The following is a 21,233-nucleotide window of genomic DNA, read 5'->3' as shown; positions in this document are numbered from 1 at the left end:
ACCTTCATAATTATTCAAGTGATAGCTGATTCGAATCTAACTGCAGTCGGGCACGTTACTTTTTGTAACGTACTGTTTAACGTAGTTCTTATTTGATAAATTCCGGTATTTTTATGTTCTACTTAGAAGGGAAATTTTATTTTAACATTTTTTATTCTGTAGTTTTAATTTTAATCTTTTTTTTTTTAAATTCATACCAGGCTAGTGTTTACAAAATGCTTAATTACCGTATAAATCATCGTTAGTGGCTTGAAAATAATGTTCTTCATTGAGGAGGTATTTTATATTTCAAATTCAATTTCAACGTAGTTCTTTCACAGTATCACGTATTTGATGAAAGTCATTGTCGCACGATTGGAAGCAGTTTCCTGCTGGTTATTTAGAGTTTCTTAAGAGATCGCATGCTCTCCGTGCATTTTCATTCGCCTTCGTAATGTACTTTATCAAAATACATAATTCACTTTACACGCGAATCACGTGAACTATTTATGTATCATGTTATACGTAGAATTGTTCGTTAAGTAGGATCTCAGATGACTTAAGAAGTGGTTTCGTCAAAAAATACAATGGCCTGCAGTTGTTTACAACAGTTTACTATGCATTAAATTACTGTTACTCGGTGGCTTCGTATTAAATCATTCTTAGTGGCTTCTAAATGATGTTTTCGAACGGAGAAGTATACTCGGCATCAGAAATAATTTTCTAAGAAAATTAAGGACGTCGGATGAGAAAAACGAATAGTATATTTTATATACAGTATTATATATTATATATATTTTATATTGGCTTCGCGATATTAGTTTTATAAATTTATGATGAATCAAATAGTCCAGAATCCAAACCTGACTTATGTTTGCTTTATTATTATCATTTCAAAAATTGTTTTAGCATACGATGAAACAACGACATATAAATTTAATACAGAAATCGAAAATCTCATAATACGAAGAAGAAGAATGAACATAATATCAAGAGTAGAATGAAACAGCGGTTAGAAAACATAATAGATTTATTATACCGAATAGTTGCAGCGAAAATTTTGCTTCTTTCTATGAGTATTACACCCGTAGTTTAGCCTCATTCTTTCCTACTCCCCATAGATAATTATCGATATTTTTATTGCCTATATTCATTGGTAGTACGTATATTCGTATAAGTTCTTTGCTATCTAAGGTTCAAAATGAATTAATAATTCGTAAATGTACTTTAAATGAAATGTACATGTTGGATCTACCTTCACAAATAAAGGACAGAAAAACTGAAGTTTTAATTTAATAGTTTCCGGACACCAGGCACTGCTAATTTCGAAATCTTGATACACATTCGCAATTCCCATTGCTACGTAAATATTCGCATAGTAGCATAGTTGCGCGACATGGACATCGTGGTAAATCGCGTTTTAATGGTTGGATAGTCGTCATCGTGATAAAAAAAATGAGTTGGAAAAAAACTCGGAGAGCTCACGTCAAGTTGTGTTCCCTTGTCGTTGGAAAAAGTGTTTACAGTTTTCTTCTTACTTCTTCTTCTACTTCTTCTTCTTCTCTTTTTAAAGAAGGGGCGCCAACTAAATTGATAGACGAAGGACAGACAGGAAAAAAGTATCACGTGCAACGATAAGGTCACTGTCGGTCTGAGAGACACGAACGATCTCGCATGTCTATACTGTACGATCCACTACATAATTCCAGTTGAACTAGACCTACTAACCGAGACAGCATTTCTATCGATCTATTTCACACGCACGTAATGTGTACTCTTAACAAACAGCTGTCGGTGGTCTACGCGTCTCCGCTTCGACGACCGAGGGTATGAGAACGTGAAGCGTGTCTATAGGCAAAAATACATATGGGAACGGTCACGTCAGTTGCAATTCAGCGTTATATACGTATATAGAGCGAGTCACAAAAACGTTCGTGTTCTCGCTATTATTAAATATAATTATTGATTGAATGCTCTTTAATAATAAAAATTATATTTCCGAAGATTATATCGAAGTCAAAGATTTCATGTTTTCTTCTCACTTTTCGGTATAGTTTTTTGATGCTGTTGGATTTTTAATATAACATATATATATATATATATAATATATATATATAATATATATATATATATATATATATATTTAATATAACATATATATATATATATATATATATATTAATATAACTATATATATATATATATTTAATATAACATATATATATATATATATATATATGTATAATGTATATATATATATATATATACATTTACTTTACTGTACGTTACTGTACATATACTGTTACATTTACTGTAACGTATATATGTGCAATAGATTACAAAAATATACCGTAAATTGTAAACGTTTGCGTGTAGCGACTAAATCGATATCTATGACTACTACATACTCATACACTCCTCGTCAAAAAGATAACTCAGGTGTGCTATCTTTAATTTCTCAATGACGCGTGTAAAGTTTTTCGTCTGTAACGTATACTATTAAAACATTATGAGCTCAGAAAATAATGAAAAATATTATGAGGTTTAGTGTGCAACAAAAAAAATTGTTTTATTTTAAGAACGAAATGATAACACACTCTGTTAATATGTTTAGAAATTACTCAGTAGTTCACGATCTATCAACGAGTAAAGATTACAGTAGAATATTATATAAATTTGTAAGTATGGGATGTGAAAAAAAATTAAACGAGTCTGAAAAAAAGCAAATTCTTGAACTAAAACAGCAACGGTTATCAGTAGCAAAAATATCGAAAGTAATAAGAAGAAGTCGTAGAGTAATACAGAATTTCTTGAGAAATGTTGAAGATTGTGGCAAAAAGAAAAGTACTGGTCGGCCGTCCTCGTTATCCGATCGTGATAAGCGAGCAATTTTGCGTGTAGCTTCCAACTCGCAGTTAACAACGAAGCAAATAATGGAAAAATTTAGTCTTAGTGCCAGTGTTTCAAGTGTTTGTCGGGTTTTACTATTCTGTAAAAATATCAAGAGGCTAACATTGAGAAAGAAACCTTCGTTAACAACGAAACACAAAGTAGAACGTTTACGCTTTGCAAAAGAATGAATGTATTGGAAAAAGTAATGGAGAAGGGTACTATTTTCAGACGAAAAAGATTCAAGTGGATGGTTTTGATGGGTTCCATTATTATTTTCATGACACAAGAAAAGAGACAATGTCAGACATTCGACGACAAATGGAAGGAGGCAGCGTGATGGTTTGGGCCGGCATCGGTTATTTCGGCAAGACAAGTATCAAGTTCAACAATGGGAGAATGAATAGTGTCTGATACATAAATTTAATCAAAGAACAAATAAATAATCATGCAGAACGCATTTCTGGACCTGATTACATCTTTCAACAAGATAATGCATCTGTACACACATCAAGATTGGTCTAATCATATTTTAATGAAAATAATATATCTATTTTGCCGCGACCTGCACGCTCCCCGGACCTTAATATTATTGAAAATTGCTGGGCAGAACTTGTTCACGGCGTATATGCGAATGGAAAGCAGTATCAATACGTACAAGAAGTAAAAAATGTAATTGTACGCAAATGAGATACGTTAAGTCAAAATTATATCCAGAAACTATATAAATCGATAGCAAATCGTATAATAGAAGTCATAAAAAATAAAGGGGAATGTACCCATTATTAAATAAGTATATATGTTTGATAAGTAATTATTGTTAGTTACAATTTATGTTGATTATTATTTTCTTATTATAGATGTGTTATCATCTCGTTCTTAAAATAAAACAATTTTTTTTGTTACACACTAAACCTCACAATATTTTTAATTATTTTCAATGAACCGTATATTATGAGCTCATAATGTTTTGATATTATACGTTACAGACGAAAAACTTCGCAGGCGTCATTGAGAAATTAAAGATAGCACACCTGGGTTATCTTTTTAACGAGGAGTGAAAGTATCAAATTTGGATTTATATTTTTATGTGAATATTTATTTTGCACATTAGTTGGTTTTTAACATTCTGTAAACGTGGAAGGTTTAATTATTTTGTATTCACGCGGCGTACGTTTCTATGATAAAACAACAATGAGAATGACGATTTATGATAAGCTGTTTAGAAGTATCGTTTTGATACCAAATTGCTGGCAATACGAAAGAACTCTGTCATCGTTGAATGATTTATGGTGTTGGTTATTGGTACGATCTACATATGCATAGGCAAGAGATTTTGTATATTGGCAGATCGCTTTATTGCTAGTTTTCAGTCTACTTCGCGTAGTTCATGTTCAAAGGTGTGATAATCAAAAGTTGTTTCTCTTTCTCACTAGAAATATGTTTTAAATCAATTTTCAGTATTTCCAATAATTTTCAAGTTGTAAAGATATTTCAAGATCTTCAATATTCAATATAATATCTAAAGATATTTCATTAAGCTTATCTTTTCCTTTCGGTATTTATAATCGCATCAACTGATCGTACGGGTTACTTGTAACGAAAAACAATGAAAAGATAGACGTGGCACTGTAGATTACTATATCATATGGAATAGTTCAAGTAATTTAATTCAGCTGTTAGTATCCTCTCGTATTATTTTTTCAAACAGAAAGAAATGTGTAACGATAAAAAATGCATGATTGAAACGTCATAAAAATATATGTACAGAATCATAGATTTAATAAAAGTACAAGTATAAAATGTAGAATTGCGAGAAAAGTTATTCATTGCCAGTTAGTTTGTGATACATAAATGGGTTGAAAAATTGTTGTAAAGTGGTCTGTAAGGTTGATGATAAGTTTCGAGGACAGTGCAATCAGCAGCTCAACGATTATACCTATGTCTATCTACAAGATACAACTTTTTCACAACAGCAATTAATATGTGACCTAAATTGGTTTCGTAGAAAAAATGGTCGTAGTCCTCTCATAGTAATCTTGGCAATTACAGTCGAAATCACGTGTAAGATACGTAAAATTTTGGCATAAGATCCATTACTCAGCTTGCATTTAACGAGTACCATCGATAATTTGTTATTTTTAATAATATCATATAAAGTGATGGAATATATTATTTCAAGACCAAATTCATTTTATAATATAAAATAATTCCAAATTGTATGAAATATCATCTGCATTTTATCGCGCGTCTGCCAAATTTTATAAAATTCTGTACCTTCGATTAATCGAATAATAATTATTAATTATATTTAACGGCATTACGAAATTTATCAGAGAACGCAATATTATTAAATGTGCAATATCAACTTGCCAATTGATTGCATGACCTAGCTGATTGTTAATTAACGTTCTGATTACTTCAGAATTAGATTATTAACAACTCGATGAGACGCAACGAATAAATAATCTCCTCGATAGTTCTTTCATGTTTAATTACGAAACTTTATAAATAAAAAACCGACGTATTTAAATTACCTGAAATATACTTGTTAAATACACAATTTGCTATTAATCGATGGTAGAAAATGTGCAGCCCTGGTTAATGAATTATTATAATTATTACATCATTGCAATAGGTGGCCAATTAAATCGATAGCATGTTATACGCGAAGAACACGAAACGTTGCGGCGACTAAAATTAATTTCTAAAACTGTCGAAACAAATATAAAATATAATATAAATACTATAAATATTAAATAATACAAATATAAAATAAAATATAAAAAATTGTAATGCTCGTTTCCGTGATTCTATATTTTCATTAATACATCAAATATTATTTACGAATGAAAGGAATCTCCAACTTCAGATATTTCGATGGAAAAATTTAATAAACACACGCATATCCATATCCGTGTAGAATTCCACCGAGAAGAATTAAACTTTCTTTTTTAAGTTTTCCTCGATTTCTTTTTCTTACGCGCTGTTTATTCCTGACAATCGAAATTCCAATAATTAACAAAACTTTCTCTGTTTATCGTTACAGAGCGAAAGAAGATTAAACTTGTTGAAGTAGCACACTGCAAACTGTTCGACTCGAGATTCTTTGTAAGCTGGGCATGGTCTTAGGGACGACGGCGGGGCGATGACGCTCTACCACCGTCCTTCGTCATCGCCAGGAGTCCTTCAGGACTCGCACAGTTTCCCGAACCCGATCCTGAGTTTCGCCTCGATCCTTACCTCCGATAACAAACGTTACTATCGTTGTTCAACGTGGAAACTGGCAAAGACGAACGCCACCATTGCGTTCGTTAGGAGGCATGAAGGATCGACCTCATCGACCTTACCGAGACCATCACGGACAGGCGATGCCTCTAGAGGAGGTTCAGGGATTGCTGCTTCCACCCTCCAGAACAGGTAACACATTTCTCCCTTTATCTTATCTATTGCCATCGCATAAAGTTTCCCCGTTTTTTCACACCTTTTTAATGAATTATGAGCTTTTTGTCTTCTTCGTATTGTACCACCTTTGTATCGCTTCTGGAAAAATTTTCTATTATCTTTTATGACTCGGGATGGTTTTTATCAGATACATTCTTTGTTTATAACTACGCAGTCTAACGCTAACTTTACCAGGTTGAATGACCTGATTCAAAATTTAATTTAAAACTGTACTTGTTTCTTTCGTTCATCTAACTTTATGTAGATTCCTATATTAAGAAAAATCGAGAAATTGATTAATCGGATAATATAAGAAATTGCATAAAGTTAGATTTTACAAAGTTAGAATTTATAGAAGAAATAACAATAAATATACAATTTTCAATGAAATTTTGAAACCGGTCATTAAATCGAGTCAGGTAAGGTTAGCGCTAAGTATCATTTTGAATCAATGGAATAAATCAAAGTGCACTTTTTTGGCTATTTTAGCGCAAAATTAAATAAACTAAAATGTTTCTTCATAATTCGCGACATTTAACTTTCAACATCGTTAAGCACTTTGCGCACTTGTTTAATCTCTTAAGTACAGTTGAAATTTGTGCGAGGCTGTTTCTCTGTACGGCAGAGTTTGACGCGAATTACGCGTAAACGATACAGCATTGCAATTTGTGGCGGATAATGCTATTCTCTACGCAAGCACAATGGAACGAAGTTTTTGATAATTAAATTATAATTTTTCTTAAAGATATTATTAATAATAATTAATAATACAATTGAGTGTGATATATTTTAAAGCACGGTACGACACACAGATCCACGTTTCAAATTTCACACTCAGAGCGCGATAGTGTTTTTCAAATTGCTTTTCGTTTTCTATTTTGAAACTACATTTTGAGGTCGAAGATTCTAAAAAATTATAAGGATAAGAACCGGCATGTTAAAAAGAGCATCTAATAATGATACATCCATTTTAACGGAAAGCAACAATTCATATCTGACACTGGCGTATCAAAAACAAAGATTATACATTCTGTCTGTATATTGTTAACACTGTTATAAAACGTTGCGAGGACAAGAAAAGTGTGAAGCAAGGCAAGTGAAATACATCATCATTTATTTCAAACGATGAGTGAATGAGTTAAATATACGTAGATACGCTCAGTCGAAAAAACTTCTTGTACCGTGTGAAGAGTAATTCTTTTCTAATTTTCATTCTTAATCCTAAAACTTTTTTTAGCCCATCTGTAAATTTGTCTTTGCAAGTTTTCTTCGTTTTTCACATGTTTTATAAATGTTCACTCAGTATTGAAGAATTTCTTATACCGTTTGAATAACAGTTTCTGTCTTTGATCCTAGAACTATCTCTATTTTACCTGTTTTGCCTTCTTAGTTTCTCACACAATTTTTAAACGTATACTTTACGCGAAGAAGTTTTTTTGTACCGCTTGATAGATTTTAAATTTTAATCCTTGAAGGATCCTATTAATTGCAAAAGCCGTAAGAGGAGGTTGCGCCAATCGCAAGATTTCAAATTACATTTGTTTTTTTTTATAGAACAAACTTCTCGTAAAATTATTTCTAATTCGATTAAGCTTTCATGCAAGCTAGATTTACCTATAATATCAATGTTTTATAAATACTGCAGAGTTCGTTTATATGGACCTGTCGGGGGACTAGTCGTTTCAAATAACTAGGTCGTTCGCATAATAGAAGTCCACCTATTTCTCCCCACCATCTATCATTTTTCGTTCAGTTTAATAGAAAGTTCACGTTCGTACGAGAGGAGTCAACGAAACATTGATTTTCCTTTTAAATACATAATCAATAATGAATTACGAGAGTGTGTCGCATAATGCGTGCCTTTATTGTTTACATCTTATTGTTCGACATTCGTATAAATGGATTGATGCTCGGCAGTAGTTCAGATAATAGGAGCTCAGTTGAAGTTCAGTTAATCAGGCACGACTGAAATTTCGTTTACACAAATGGAGTTACATAATCCGTATAAATGTATTAAATACAATACCTTTTAACATTTTGTATATATATACATATATTTTTATACTGGACGATACTTAGGAGAGCGTAGAATTTTTATCGATATTGTGAACAAGATATGGAAAATTCATCGGGCAATCGTTACGTTAACGACGAACCTCGTTTAACCGAGATTATGCAGCGTCCGTTAAATTTTCATAAAAATCTGGATGGTCCTGCACCGAGTGCACCAGTCGACATAATTTTGAATTTGGTCATCGGTTATGAAAAGCCGAGCTTTACGAGGGCTGTTTAAGCAGTAAAATTTTATTGTCTTCCTTTATTACGTATACGATATACTCGGAAGTCAGTAGTGTTCTACCGGATTGTATAGATAGGACGCGATAAGGATTTGATGTTTCTTCGTATTCATCGTGAAATCTTCGGCACGATGGTCAACTATTTCGAAGGAGAAATAAAACGCGACGAGTAACGATGGCTCGAATGAATATCCGTGTATTGGTTGTGTAGCTTTGATAGTTGGGTCTTGTAAAAAGAATTCCTACTTTTTAAGTCATATACTTGTCATTTTTTATCTTTATCATAAACGTCTTACAAGCAATCGGATTTTTCGTATCGAATAGCTACGCGAGTTCGATTCCCTCAGCTTTACGAATACGTCTGACCATACGCAGATTAAATCCTCGTTATAAATCGCAAAAGAAAATAAAAATAGCATTGATCTACTTGTCCTGCATGACCCTTAGAAATACGCCGCCGTTCACAACTACATCTTCTTTACCCGAACATAATGTCTCTATTCCCTTATATCTCTCTTTCCTATCTACCAACATTTAGCAAGGATAGTCCCCGAGGAGACCTGGTAAAACTGTGAAACAACGAAAGGTCGTAGTATTACGTCACTGGTTAGTAAGTTTAACCTGTAGGAAGATATATATATATATATATATATATATATATATATATATATACACACACACACGTACACAAATATTATATGTCTAATTGTGTCAGAGAAAAGGTCATAGCATTAAGTCATCGGATAGCAGGTTTAACAAAGTATATTTCAGAGTATATTACACATCGACGCTCTTTCCGAGGAATTGATTGTTTTCTTTCGGAAGCTCTATCACATCGGATATTTTCGATAATTTATTGAATCGGAAATCAGGGAAGGCATAGATTAAGAGTTAAGTGGCTTTAACGTTGACACAGCTTACTCGAAGCTCGGTAAAACGAAGGTTAATTGCCACTTAGTAACGTTCCCGAGAAACTCATCGCCTATTTCCTCGTTCATAATCGTATTCCTTCGAATAATTATAATCTGCCATTGTCAACGACGTTGGTCGGTTGACCGACATTGATGAATAAATATAACGCGGAAAAAATTCCAAGCCGTCGACTACTCGTACTTTGATCGATCTGCGTTGGCCATTTTTATATTATCGAAAATGATAACACGTGGGAAACATCGTGAGCGTTTAACTATTCGCACGCACCTTCGTTTACTTTTCGTAATTAATTCAATTACTAATAAACTCAGAATTCGCGAAAGATGAAGCAAACTGATGTAAACATGCTCGATTTAATTTTGTGTTTCAATTACAGAGCCTAGCTATCTAATATCAGATTTATTTTCAAGTTAAAGTAGGATATCTTTGAATATTCATTGACGTATCGCGAATTTACTCTTCCCGAGGTTAAAAGGTCTTTAATCACATTGATACGCAATTTTTGCACGGTTGGCTGCTCGTCGAATTAGTATTGATCGATTGATTCACGGTGGAAAGTGAGTGGAAAATAGATATTCCTAAACGATGGATTAACTCGAACGATACGAACGTTAAAACGTTAGCGAAATGTTAAATGATTCTGCAGGACTATTCGACGTTTCTATTCGGCTGATGAAATGGTTCGAATAATCGCCTATCCAACTCGTTCGAGAATTCGAATCGTTCGAGTGTTAGATGTTCGTACATCTGATAATTCAAGTGTTTCTGACTTGCAAATCTTCAATGTTGACCTTGCAAGAGCCATGCAAGGGTGATTTTCGACATTATACATGCTGGTTGGTTTTCATCGAACGCAAGAATGTTTCAATGAACGTGTTTCTAAGGTGTCGCGTACACCATTGTGTGCGCGCTTCACGTACCGCAGAGGAAGAATGAAACATTTTCTATAGAAAGTTGCATGCATATAGATGTAACATACCGCATTAACGTAATTGTATTTTTAGTTGAGCTCGTGGTAATTAATTATCGCGTCTACAGCGCCAGTATCGATCGAAAAAATGGCCTCTGGCTATAATAATTTCCCGAGAAACTATATGTAACTTCAGCATACACGAAGTTGCATTCTTTTCCCATTTATCGAACGAGTAATTTACTCTTGGTTAATTATCGCTGGGTTATTTGAGATGGAAATTCTAGATGGAATAAAAAGATATATATGCTTCGTTCTACTATTACGCATACATATATGAAAGAAAGAAACTTGTTAGTGATTGTCTTGATAATGATAAAATTCGTTTATACCGATCATATTTCTAATAATTTTGTAATATCCCTAGTTCTTCTTACACTTACAATACATACAGCTTTCATCATTTCTCCATCGTTTTATGCTTCCGTGGATTACACGATAATCATTTATAAAGTCACACGCATAGTCGAGAATATAATAAAAATTTATAAAGTAATAGGAAGTAATTTATAAAGTAATACAAAGAGCTTTATTAAATACTTCTTAGTATTTAGAGAGTAGTATATAGTAGAAGATAAAAAAAATGTAAAAAAAAAAAGATTATATAAATTGATCGAAGAAAAAAAACTACAAATGAAACCGTCTTGATGGATTAATGCAAGTTCCAATTTGCAAGTTAGTTGGTAAACATACAATACATTGGTCGACGAATTGGCCGGAAGTAGTACCAACGAGCACCGTCGTTGCAAACATCTAGACGATGTATTTTTGGTGTCCGAGCCTCATAGCAGTTTCTCTGTTTTACGACAGGTAACCGGGGACCTCTGAACGTGACGATTGTACAGGTCGGAAAAGGAAACGGAGGCGGTGGAGATGGCGGAAGTGATTTACTGAGATTGGAACCACCGTCGGATTTAAGGCCAGCACCGTCGCCCTTATCCGACACAAGTGCTACGCTGCAGTCCGACAACAATGATACTTTTAGCGGAGGTGAGGTTATTCACGATTATTGTTCCCCTTTGATGCACTTGAATATTGCGATATTTATTTACCTTTAATATCATAATGTGTTGAGAGTTTCACGACCCGGTTTGTTAGATGGCAATCGACATTAGATGGTAACCTTGTTCATTGGAATTTGAGCTTCTTCACCTTCTTAACACTTTACTGACCGCTAGCTGTTCAACAGTATACGCACGTCCGACCGACAGCTCAGGCTCAGCACATTCTCCCTGCCGTCGGCTCTGTTTCGGTTTAGACTCTCCAATACCATTCTTTTCGTTCATTACGAATGGTAAGTTGTTCAAATTGCTATAAAACTGTGGGGAGCTTACAAAGCAATGCAACTAACGCAACTGAGCAAGATACCTTAGTACTAAATAACAAATTACTGCTCAAATAATGAGAAAGATTGTCGACGACAAAAAGCCGATTAATAGGCTATCGGTTGGTGAGCGTCGGCGACAGAAACCGATTAATAGGCTATTGGTCGTTAAAGTGTTAATTTTTGTGTGTTTCGTGGACCTTTGAAATTGATTTATCGAATCGTAATGGTCTTGTATTTTGTATTATTGTTGAAGTTTTATATCTCGGAATAAAGAAAGCAAACGCGTGGATGAATGTATTATAGGATTTCTTTACCAGAAATGTTAGAAATTAGGATTTCCAGTGGTTTCTGTTCTACATGATAATGTATTGATAAATTGATTTGTTACAGAGAATTAAACAGATAAACGATGATTATTTAACGCGAACTTAATGCAGTAGCGTGATATCACAATTCTCGATTAACGACTTTTGACTCTTGACTCTCTAACTAAATATCAACTGCTGCGGTGCCGAAATGTATTGATGGCCGTTAGACCTATTGAAATTTTCCCACTCTTTCGGCTTGTCGACATTTGAACTTTATCGTCGACATTGTTTGTATGTCGGCGATCTTTCCGCGGTACTGGGTTGTCAACTAAGTGATTGCGAATTTTGTCATTAGGTGATAATGATAAAAGGTGGTAATGGAATAGTTGCCAACCCAATATAATAGAGACGAAAGAAGCTGCTGTGAAGAGAATCGTTGTGCTAAAAACTAAATACCAGAGAAGATGTAGAGTTTTCTTAGAAGTGAGATCCACTTCAACTATTATCGACCATACATGTTACTTTGCATAATGGTCGATTATAATCGTTTCTTTTTATAAATTAAACGCTTCTTAATATATAAATCGAGAAGATTCATAATCAGAAATAAACGAAACAAACATGCACCGTGCTATAGTATTTCTGGATAAGAAATTATTCTTCCTTAAAATTTTAATGTACAGTAAGTTGCTGAAATGTGAAGAATTGTTGGGATTTCTCGGACACCAGTGGCGTATGTAGATACAGCTTAAATATTGACTGCGAAGGATCGGCTTACTTTCAGTTCGTAATGGAAGGGTAGATGACGTCATATCCTGTAAGCGGAAGCGTTTCAGGGGTGAGGTCCTGGTTACAGTCAGGTTGCTAAGCGATAGTGTGAGAAAAAAGTTAGTAAAGCGCTAGATCAAAGGTAGATAAATTCATGATTGTGTCGAATGTATTTTTGGATACACCGATATCTGCTCTGCGGTACAAATAATATAAGCTTGATAAATAATTTATTATATACGCGATAAGGTATTAAAAACGAATATGCTTCGGATTAATATGAAAATAATGGTAGACGGTAAAGAATTTATCGAAAAAGAACGATATACTTGGAAAATGGTGCGAACTATTGGCAGAAAAATTTTGTTAAATTACTTGCCGCTGTAAGTAACGATATATCGGATTTTCAGTATTTTAAATACTTCATTTGAAAATCTAACTCTTTGTCATGTGTTTAGTTCAGTTTCATCATTGTATACGTAGTGCACGTAAAACATATTGTCTTTTGCAAATTACGCTTGAAGGAAAAATTGATCTTATCGTCTCGAACAAGATGTAATTAGTTGAAGATTTTATTTACATCGCAATCTTCTACGCCTTCGGTGTATTTAAATTTCATAAATGGCACGATGCCACAGTTTCATGATCTCCTGAATTTTTTAAGTCAACGATTGTTTAAAAGTTCAGATACAATTATATGTCGTTCTATATACAGATTAATTCCCGTTTTAAACTGATTATTCAATGTCTCAAGTATTCAACTTATTACGGAGAAGAAGAACTAATAAAATATGCCGTATTATAATCAGGCAAGAGGACATAAAAAATTAATACCTTCTGTAGTCATTGTGACGTTAAACTGAATCGAGTCGATAGTATCCTGAAAAAGAAATCGCTCGAAATTGTTCGACTCGTGGCTCGAATAGCATTAATTACAAATATCCTCTGAGAATATCGTATTTCCTTATGGGTGACATGCTTTAATTCCGCATCAGGTTGTTTCTGTCCGCTTCAAGTTCATGCGTGGCCGATATTTACTCGCCAAATAATTGGATTACTCGGAACCTGTGGTTCGTGTTCAGCTTGCTGTGGTTTTTTCGTGGGCGCACTCGACAGTTTTTAATGAAAGAGTGGCGGATAAAAAGGCGCGGATCGAACCGCTCGTGCAATCGTGCGTCTCTCCCTCGTCAATTCTGTCCCGTAGCAGCCACAAATTTTTATCTCGTCAGATGACAATCCATTCGATCGAACAGGCGTCTCTTTGTCGCACTCGACAAAAAATAATGCATTTTTTGATGAGAAACGTAAGTTGAATTAGCATACTGAATTTTAATTGAAAAAGTTTCGAGCAATTTGCTGTTTGATTGGCGATAGAATTTCATTATTGCAATTGGCAAATTTGTAAATTTCTTATGTAATAAAGCATTTCATTCTTGGATTACTCAATAAGAATTTTGCATAAATTTTATTTTACATTCTGATGGAATATCGATTGTATTTGAGTGATAAACGCGTCTCTCTTTGTTATTTAAAGATATGTATATCGTCAAAAGGAGTTGGAAAATTTCATTTGTACGACATTGTTTAATAAATAAACGAATAAATCCTATCGAACGCAGCGTCAGTGGATAACAAATAATTACGTATTAATCGACTTGAACGTAACTTGTATTATAGTTCATCGGTAATATGAAGTTCGATGTTTTGTAACTGCTGCCGCGAGTGTGCAGTGCTGTACGTTGCACAGGAAAATTTTTGCGATCGATTGCGAAAACGATGGAAATAATAACAATACCTTCGGAATAGGAGCGTTTATAAGATAATATCAATCTTACTTAAATGATATAGCTCTAGTAAATACAAGATTTACTATTAAGAATCGACGAGGATGATAGCAAATAATAAAATTCGATTTAAGTATTTTAATTAAATACGGGTTTTATTTTATACTATCTTTATCGAACGAAATCATAGCTGTGAGTTATCAAAGAGATTCGATTGCATTGAACGCGTTTCTATTTCATATATGGGCTTCGCGATGTGCTTTTGCAGCAGCTTCGCGGAACATCTGAGGCTTTGACAAATGGTAAATAGTTTATGCGATTATATAACATAATACGATCTCTATGCAGATTATATGTATACGGGATGGATGTATAATACGGAGATGCGTTCTAAGCTACACCGTGTACGTAATTCCTGGTATGAATGAATAATTTAGCGTATTGAAGGCTCATGCTTTAACCAAGTAACAGGATCTTCGGACGAATAAACTAATTAACAATAATCTACTTGTGTTTCCCCTAAGCCTTGAATCAAATATTTGATTGTTGCATAATAAACAGATGACGGACATTTATGCAAATTCTTAATTTTATCAATGCACTAAAGAAGTAAAAGAAACTAAAAAGGTGAAACCTAAGAAACAAAGCCTTTGGATGCTTCGATTTAAAATATATCATTCTATATTTTCCATAAATGCATAAACAAAATGCGTTTTGAGGCGAATGGTATGCGAAAATGGGTACAACTAGCTTTAAAACGAACATTTTTAATCAAACAAAGGACCATCCGAAACAATATACTTTTTAAAATAATTGTGCAAGTTCTTTTGATTTCTGTTGCTGTATCGGTTCGGTGCAATTTGACCAAATTGATATTTGTAGAAAATGTTGGTGATTCAACTTGTCAAATCGCTGCTTGCAAAATGTAGAACGTACAATTGCTTTGAGAATATTATTGAATCAGTGAAGAAAATAGTTGACCGAAGCTTTCCGAACAGGATAATACACGAATGAAAATAATTATTGAAAGTTTTATGACTTTAAAATAACTGAAAGCCTGATATTTATTATGTAACGATCTGATACTCTTAACAACGTTAATTGGGGTTTAAGCTTGAAATCATATAACAGTATCTGATAAAGTTCTCTTTTAATGTGCTTCGCGTGTAAATAAAATTATAAAGCTCAGTGTCTATAAATTATTTTACTATGCATAACCAGTGTCGATTAGTCTATGTGAGAGTACTATATACATATATGTATAAACTTCTATCGCGCTATTTGCAAACTTATTGATATTAAACTTTCTCGAACAATTCCTCGACAAATTGTTGTGAACGTCTGTGCACCTGGTGGATTGAAATTAACTTTTAAAGTTACTTTTTTATCAGACTGAATCGAAAATATCTATATGTGTGTATATACTTGTATGTAATGTATTACGTAACCAAAATGTGCATTTATTGTCATGTGTCATAAATATATGCTTCTACGTTGTTAATATTTATTTGATAGTATCTAACAGAAAGAATTTATCTTTACATGTGTGTAGATTTTTCAAAATTTTGCAATACGCGTATACGTATTTAAGTTAAAAACTCTGAATTAAAAATTCTGATGTCATTTTTATATTTAATTCCTATTGCATTCGTTTGCTGATAACTGAAATCTTAAATCATATAAAATTACCATATTTCGTATTAATTAAGTTTCAATGAATAAAGAAAATATATGTGAAAATACGAAAAGTAAAATATCTTCGGAACGAATTTCATTAAAAAATATTACATCCTTCAAAAAAAAAAAAAAAAAACTCTAAAAGAAACGACGCTAACATTACACTAAAATGAAATATTCTAATGAAAATAAAAATGAAAATAAAATATTTGGTACGCAGATGATGTAACGATAAACCTTTACGTTATACTATACGTAGATCTAGTCTAACGTTTTTACAGTCATCCTATCTATCCTTTAGCTTCGCGGAAACTCAATGCTTCGTGGAATGTTACTTGAAATTCCTGACGAAAAATCTTCAAATTTCCGTACTTTTATCGGTGTTTGGAGTATTCAACGAAATTTCACGAATGTTCAGGTGTTGATCCACGATTACTGTTGGGTGCAAACACCGGTGGCGAACGTAACACGTGGGAGGGTCGTTATCACGTGAAGGAACATCGGCGTGCTGGGAAGGCGACCTTTCAGGGCCAAGTTTACAACTTCCTGGAGCGTCCCACTGGCTGGAAGTGCTTCCTATACCACTTCTCTGTGTAAGTACCTATCAATTTTATATATATACATTGTTCGATGTTTTTGATGCTTTTGATATTTCGTATCGTTATTCGTTTTATCGATGACTATTGTTACTGTATGCAATAAACGTTATCGCTTTTGTCTTTAGTTTATATCGTACGTTTTGGTAACAGTCATATATGTATTGTTACTATAAAATAATTCATGTTTCTGAATATCTATGAGTAGTACAAATATATATGGATTTTGAAATTTCTCTACGTGAAGTAGGAGAAAGCATATTTCAATAGGACCTTTTAAGTTTCGACGTTTCGTAGTAGAAAAATGCGAACTAACTAAATATTTCATATATTGAAATGACACACGATATACCTGGTTAAAAGTTTGTAAACCGAGTGGCACAGAAGCCTGCATTTATTTAAAATGTAATACTTTTTAGTCGAAATGAATCAGCAGTTTTCGCCTGCGTCATGATTTTAATACATAAACATTGACCGTGGATATTCCACGATGAATAATTTTTTCTACGTGTACGATCTTTTTCCTTCAAGAGTCGTTTCTCCATCGATTAACCGAATTTTTCACGTTGGATGACATTATGCAAAAAATAATGAATAATAAATGAATACCGTGAATAATAAATAGACGACGGATGTTTATGCATTTCTGAAAAATTTAAGCGTGCAAGGACGTACAATAATAGTTACAGAGAAATATATGAAACGATCAAATCAAGATATTCATCGAAATATTTAGAATCTAGAGGGTGGTTCGGTCAGATACTATTTTTTCAGTCGCCCTCGTAAAAGTGTGAACTTACATAAACATTAATAATTTAATAGGACACGTTATTTCAAGCAGCTTCGTTTGGATGCTGTCTTGCGTGGTGATATGTCAAAGGCGGATTAATGGTGGTATATTGGTCCCGCTTCCTATATTATCTTCCCTGAACGTTACCACATCGATCTTTGTTGTCAGTTAATAAATATCATGGAATATGGTATACTTCGTAAGATTGATCGCGCGAATAGAGTATTTCACGAAGCATGGGAAATACACATCGTATTTTATCCATCAGTTTGTTTATACAAATGTATGAAACATATATTCCGCGCAACTGAAACACCTTGTTCCCCTTTCCTAACTGCAATTACAAAAAGAAGTGAAAAACAAAGAAATGTTAGACAAGCTATTATTTGGAAAGATTAGGAAAAGATGTTAGAATAACTTAACACTAGAAACATCGAAGATATTTCTTGTATCCTTTGTAAAAATGCATATCCTCCTTTATTGTATTTTAAAAGTGTCGCTAAAAGAACAATTTTCTTTAATTATCAAAATTAAAATTAAAATTAAGCATAACTTTAGTTCGCACAAAACATATGGTAGAAAGTATAATGCATATCTAAAATTTCTGAAATGATAAAAATAATTATCAAAACGTAGGTTAAATGTATTTAAATTATTAGTTAGGATCGATAGTTCCATCGTTGTTTACAGAAGATTTATTGCGCTTGCTAGGAAGTTGAATTCTCTTCGCACAGATGGCGTGTTCTATACCGACCTGTATCCCTTGGTCTGATCAATATCCTGGCTACATCACTTACTGAGCGTCTATGCAGAAATCTGCAATTCGATTTGTCGTACTTCGGTCCTTCTTACAAAAGCTTTTACACGTTTATTGCAAAAATTAACGTTACAAATTAACAGCATTCGTGCCGTGTACTACACAGAATTATAATTCTTGCAACGTAAATATTTGTTGCAAAAACAAAATCCTTAAATAATTCTTTCTGCTTTACGTTTCTATTGCTACATCCTATCTTAGCATTTCTATTGTTTTATACTTTTCAAAAGTCATATACATGTCTTTGGTGACTCACTGATTTTTATATTAAGAAAACAGCTTTTTTTACTTGAACCTACCCCTCAAACAGAATTTTTCTACAAAGAATAACGACCGTCTATTTGTCAATTTTCCGACAGATGAAAAACACCGTTTATTTTTCCTTACTTCTTTTATCTGGAAAAAAATACTGTTACCTCTTTTTTCCTTCGGTGGAATATGGTTCTTAATTAAATCGCGTCGATAGACTGACGTTTTCCAGAGAGATATTCGATGAAGAAGTTGCACTAGAATATACAAGTAGAGCAAAGTAACGTTTCTGATATTTTTCTTTACGTAACGAAAATTTTTTATTTTGTTTCAAAAAAACCTATACAGTAATCTTCGTCCTTTTCTCAGTTTTTTTTATTATTAGAAACGGTACGAGATACAATCTTCAATTTATTAATATCGTTGCAGCAACATCAGTGGAGTACGAAAAGTTAGAACAAAAGGAGCTTTTCATCTAAATTCGTAAATAAGCTACTGATAACGAGTACTAGTTAGGTTGGTGATTAAAACGGTTGGAACCCTAATTCAAAAATAGAATGTTGCAGTGGTTACTACGGAGAGCGGTAACTCATTGATGTAACAAAGCGGTTAATGTAACTAATGTAAGCCAGGCTTACAGTGGTTGTTGCAAATTGAGCGTGTATGAACAAGGTACTCGCGATAATAATTCTCGCTCTCATTCTGCTTTGTAGCACTGTTGGAACATGCAAATGTTACTTTTAATAATATATAATATGCTTTAATTACGTAAATTTGTAACGGAGTGATTATGCGTATGTCGAGATTAGGGAAGCTACACTTGTTTACACCGATTATCATTAAAATATAATACTTTGAATTAGTACCACTGATAAAGTAATATTTGCCAATTACATTTGTCGAACATTAGCTGATTCGTTACAGTAGGTACTGAAATTAACATGTAAATGATGCTATTTAGAAAAGTTAAAGATGATTTTAAAGAGATAAGTGTGTATTATAACGCTTGGCAATATTCAGATTGAAATATCATTTACAAAAAACTAACAAACTACATTCGATTAATGAATTCAGAAATTCATTCAAAATCTAAAATACTGTTCTATGTACAAAAATCAAGGTAATATAGTTGAACGTAATTGAATTTTTTAAGCCATATATAAGGAAGGATATTTTAAACAAATGGAACGAAAAAGTTACTTCTTGATTAAATAGATTTTTTATAAAAGTGATAGGACTTGACGAATGAATTTATTACTAAAGCTTAACATTTTTGTTAATAAAAATAGAATATTTTAAAAACTTATTGATCGCTAAAAATTGCTTGATATTACATATGAAATATTATATATTTTTATATAGGAAATTATATATATATATATAATTTCAGATATTTTTTTCTGAAATTGTTTGCTACGAGCTATACTCACTACGTCTTAAATATTTTTGCATTTTATGCGAATTCTATGTATTTTTGTATCTTCCATCCACAAATTCATACGAATCCGTAATCTAATCGTCGGACTATGCACGAGATTCGAAGCCATTCCCAGTCATCTAAAGTCGTGCGACTGAATCCGATTTTAATTAAAAATTTTCGGCCAACGAGATCACACGTTTTCTGATGATGTCGGTCCGCTTTACAATCGCCCGCCACCGTTCCAGAAAAAGAATCGTGAGACATGCAATTAAGTAATTTGCCTTGTCCATCGCGGAGGAATTATTCGTGGTACGCTATTGCTGTCGTGTCAAGTTATTCAAATTATTCAAATTGGATCATGTGACGGCTGTGCATGTGGTGTTCTGCCCCCTGCAGAACCCCTGCGCATATATCATCGAAGGGGCCAGAAGTTGTTCGCGTGAGGAATGTTTCAGTGATGATAACCGGGGCTTTCATACTAATACACCTGGGGGAGCCTGCCGTGGAAAAGTATATCGTTTCCTCGTGGAACGTCGTTCGGAAGGGAGCACGTCTGAAATAGGGTCAATGCGGTATCGAGGAGTACGTAGGGTATTTTGAAAGAAAGGCTCGGCTACTTTTATGATGTACATTCGTTTCATCGAAGCAGGCGCAGCATAGGTTCTGAGACGATATTGCTTTTATACAGAGTAGGGTCAAAATATCAGACAATCGGACAGCAGGTGATTCTTTATACAAAAATGTTGAACTTGAGTAATAAGTTCATTCGTCAAGTCCTATCACTTTTATAAAAAATCTATCTAATCAGCAAGTAACTTTTTCGTCCCATTTGTTTAAAATATTCTTCCTTATATATGGCTTAAAAAATTCAATTACGTTCAACGTATTTAATTTATATCTATCAAACACGTTCTACAATAGTTTTTTAAATGAATGCATTAGCGAAAGACGAAGGAATTTATTATTCAACCCGATAGATTAATTT

General features: G+C 33.3%; 1 protein-coding gene across 2 annotated transcripts in view; it reads left to right on the top strand.

Moving 5' to 3' along the window:
* Positions 1-21,233, top strand: part of LOC117234263 (potassium voltage-gated channel subfamily KQT member 1) — a 134,343-nt gene that overhangs the window by 13,988 nt on the left and 99,122 nt on the right. For both annotated transcript variants that reach the window (XM_033495296.1, XM_033495297.1), the window contains exons 2-4: positions 5,918-6,288; positions 11,323-11,502; positions 16,795-16,969. In XM_033495296.1, coding sequence (XP_033351187.1) covers positions 6,192-6,288; positions 11,323-11,502; positions 16,795-16,969 — 452 coding nt within the window. In that variant the 5' untranslated portion in view covers positions 5,918-6,191. The remainder of the gene's footprint in view (positions 1-5,917; positions 6,289-11,322; positions 11,503-16,794; positions 16,970-21,233) is intronic.

The sequence above is a fragment of the Bombus vosnesenskii genome, unplaced genomic scaffold (genome assembly GCF_011952255.1).
Source record: "Bombus vosnesenskii isolate JDL3184/JDL3185 unplaced genomic scaffold, Bvos_JDL3184-5_v1.1 scf7180000013304, whole genome shotgun sequence".
In the NCBI taxonomy this organism is placed as follows: domain Eukaryota; kingdom Metazoa; phylum Arthropoda; class Insecta; order Hymenoptera; family Apidae; genus Bombus; species Bombus vosnesenskii.
This window is presented reverse-complemented; position numbering and strand designations above follow the sequence as displayed.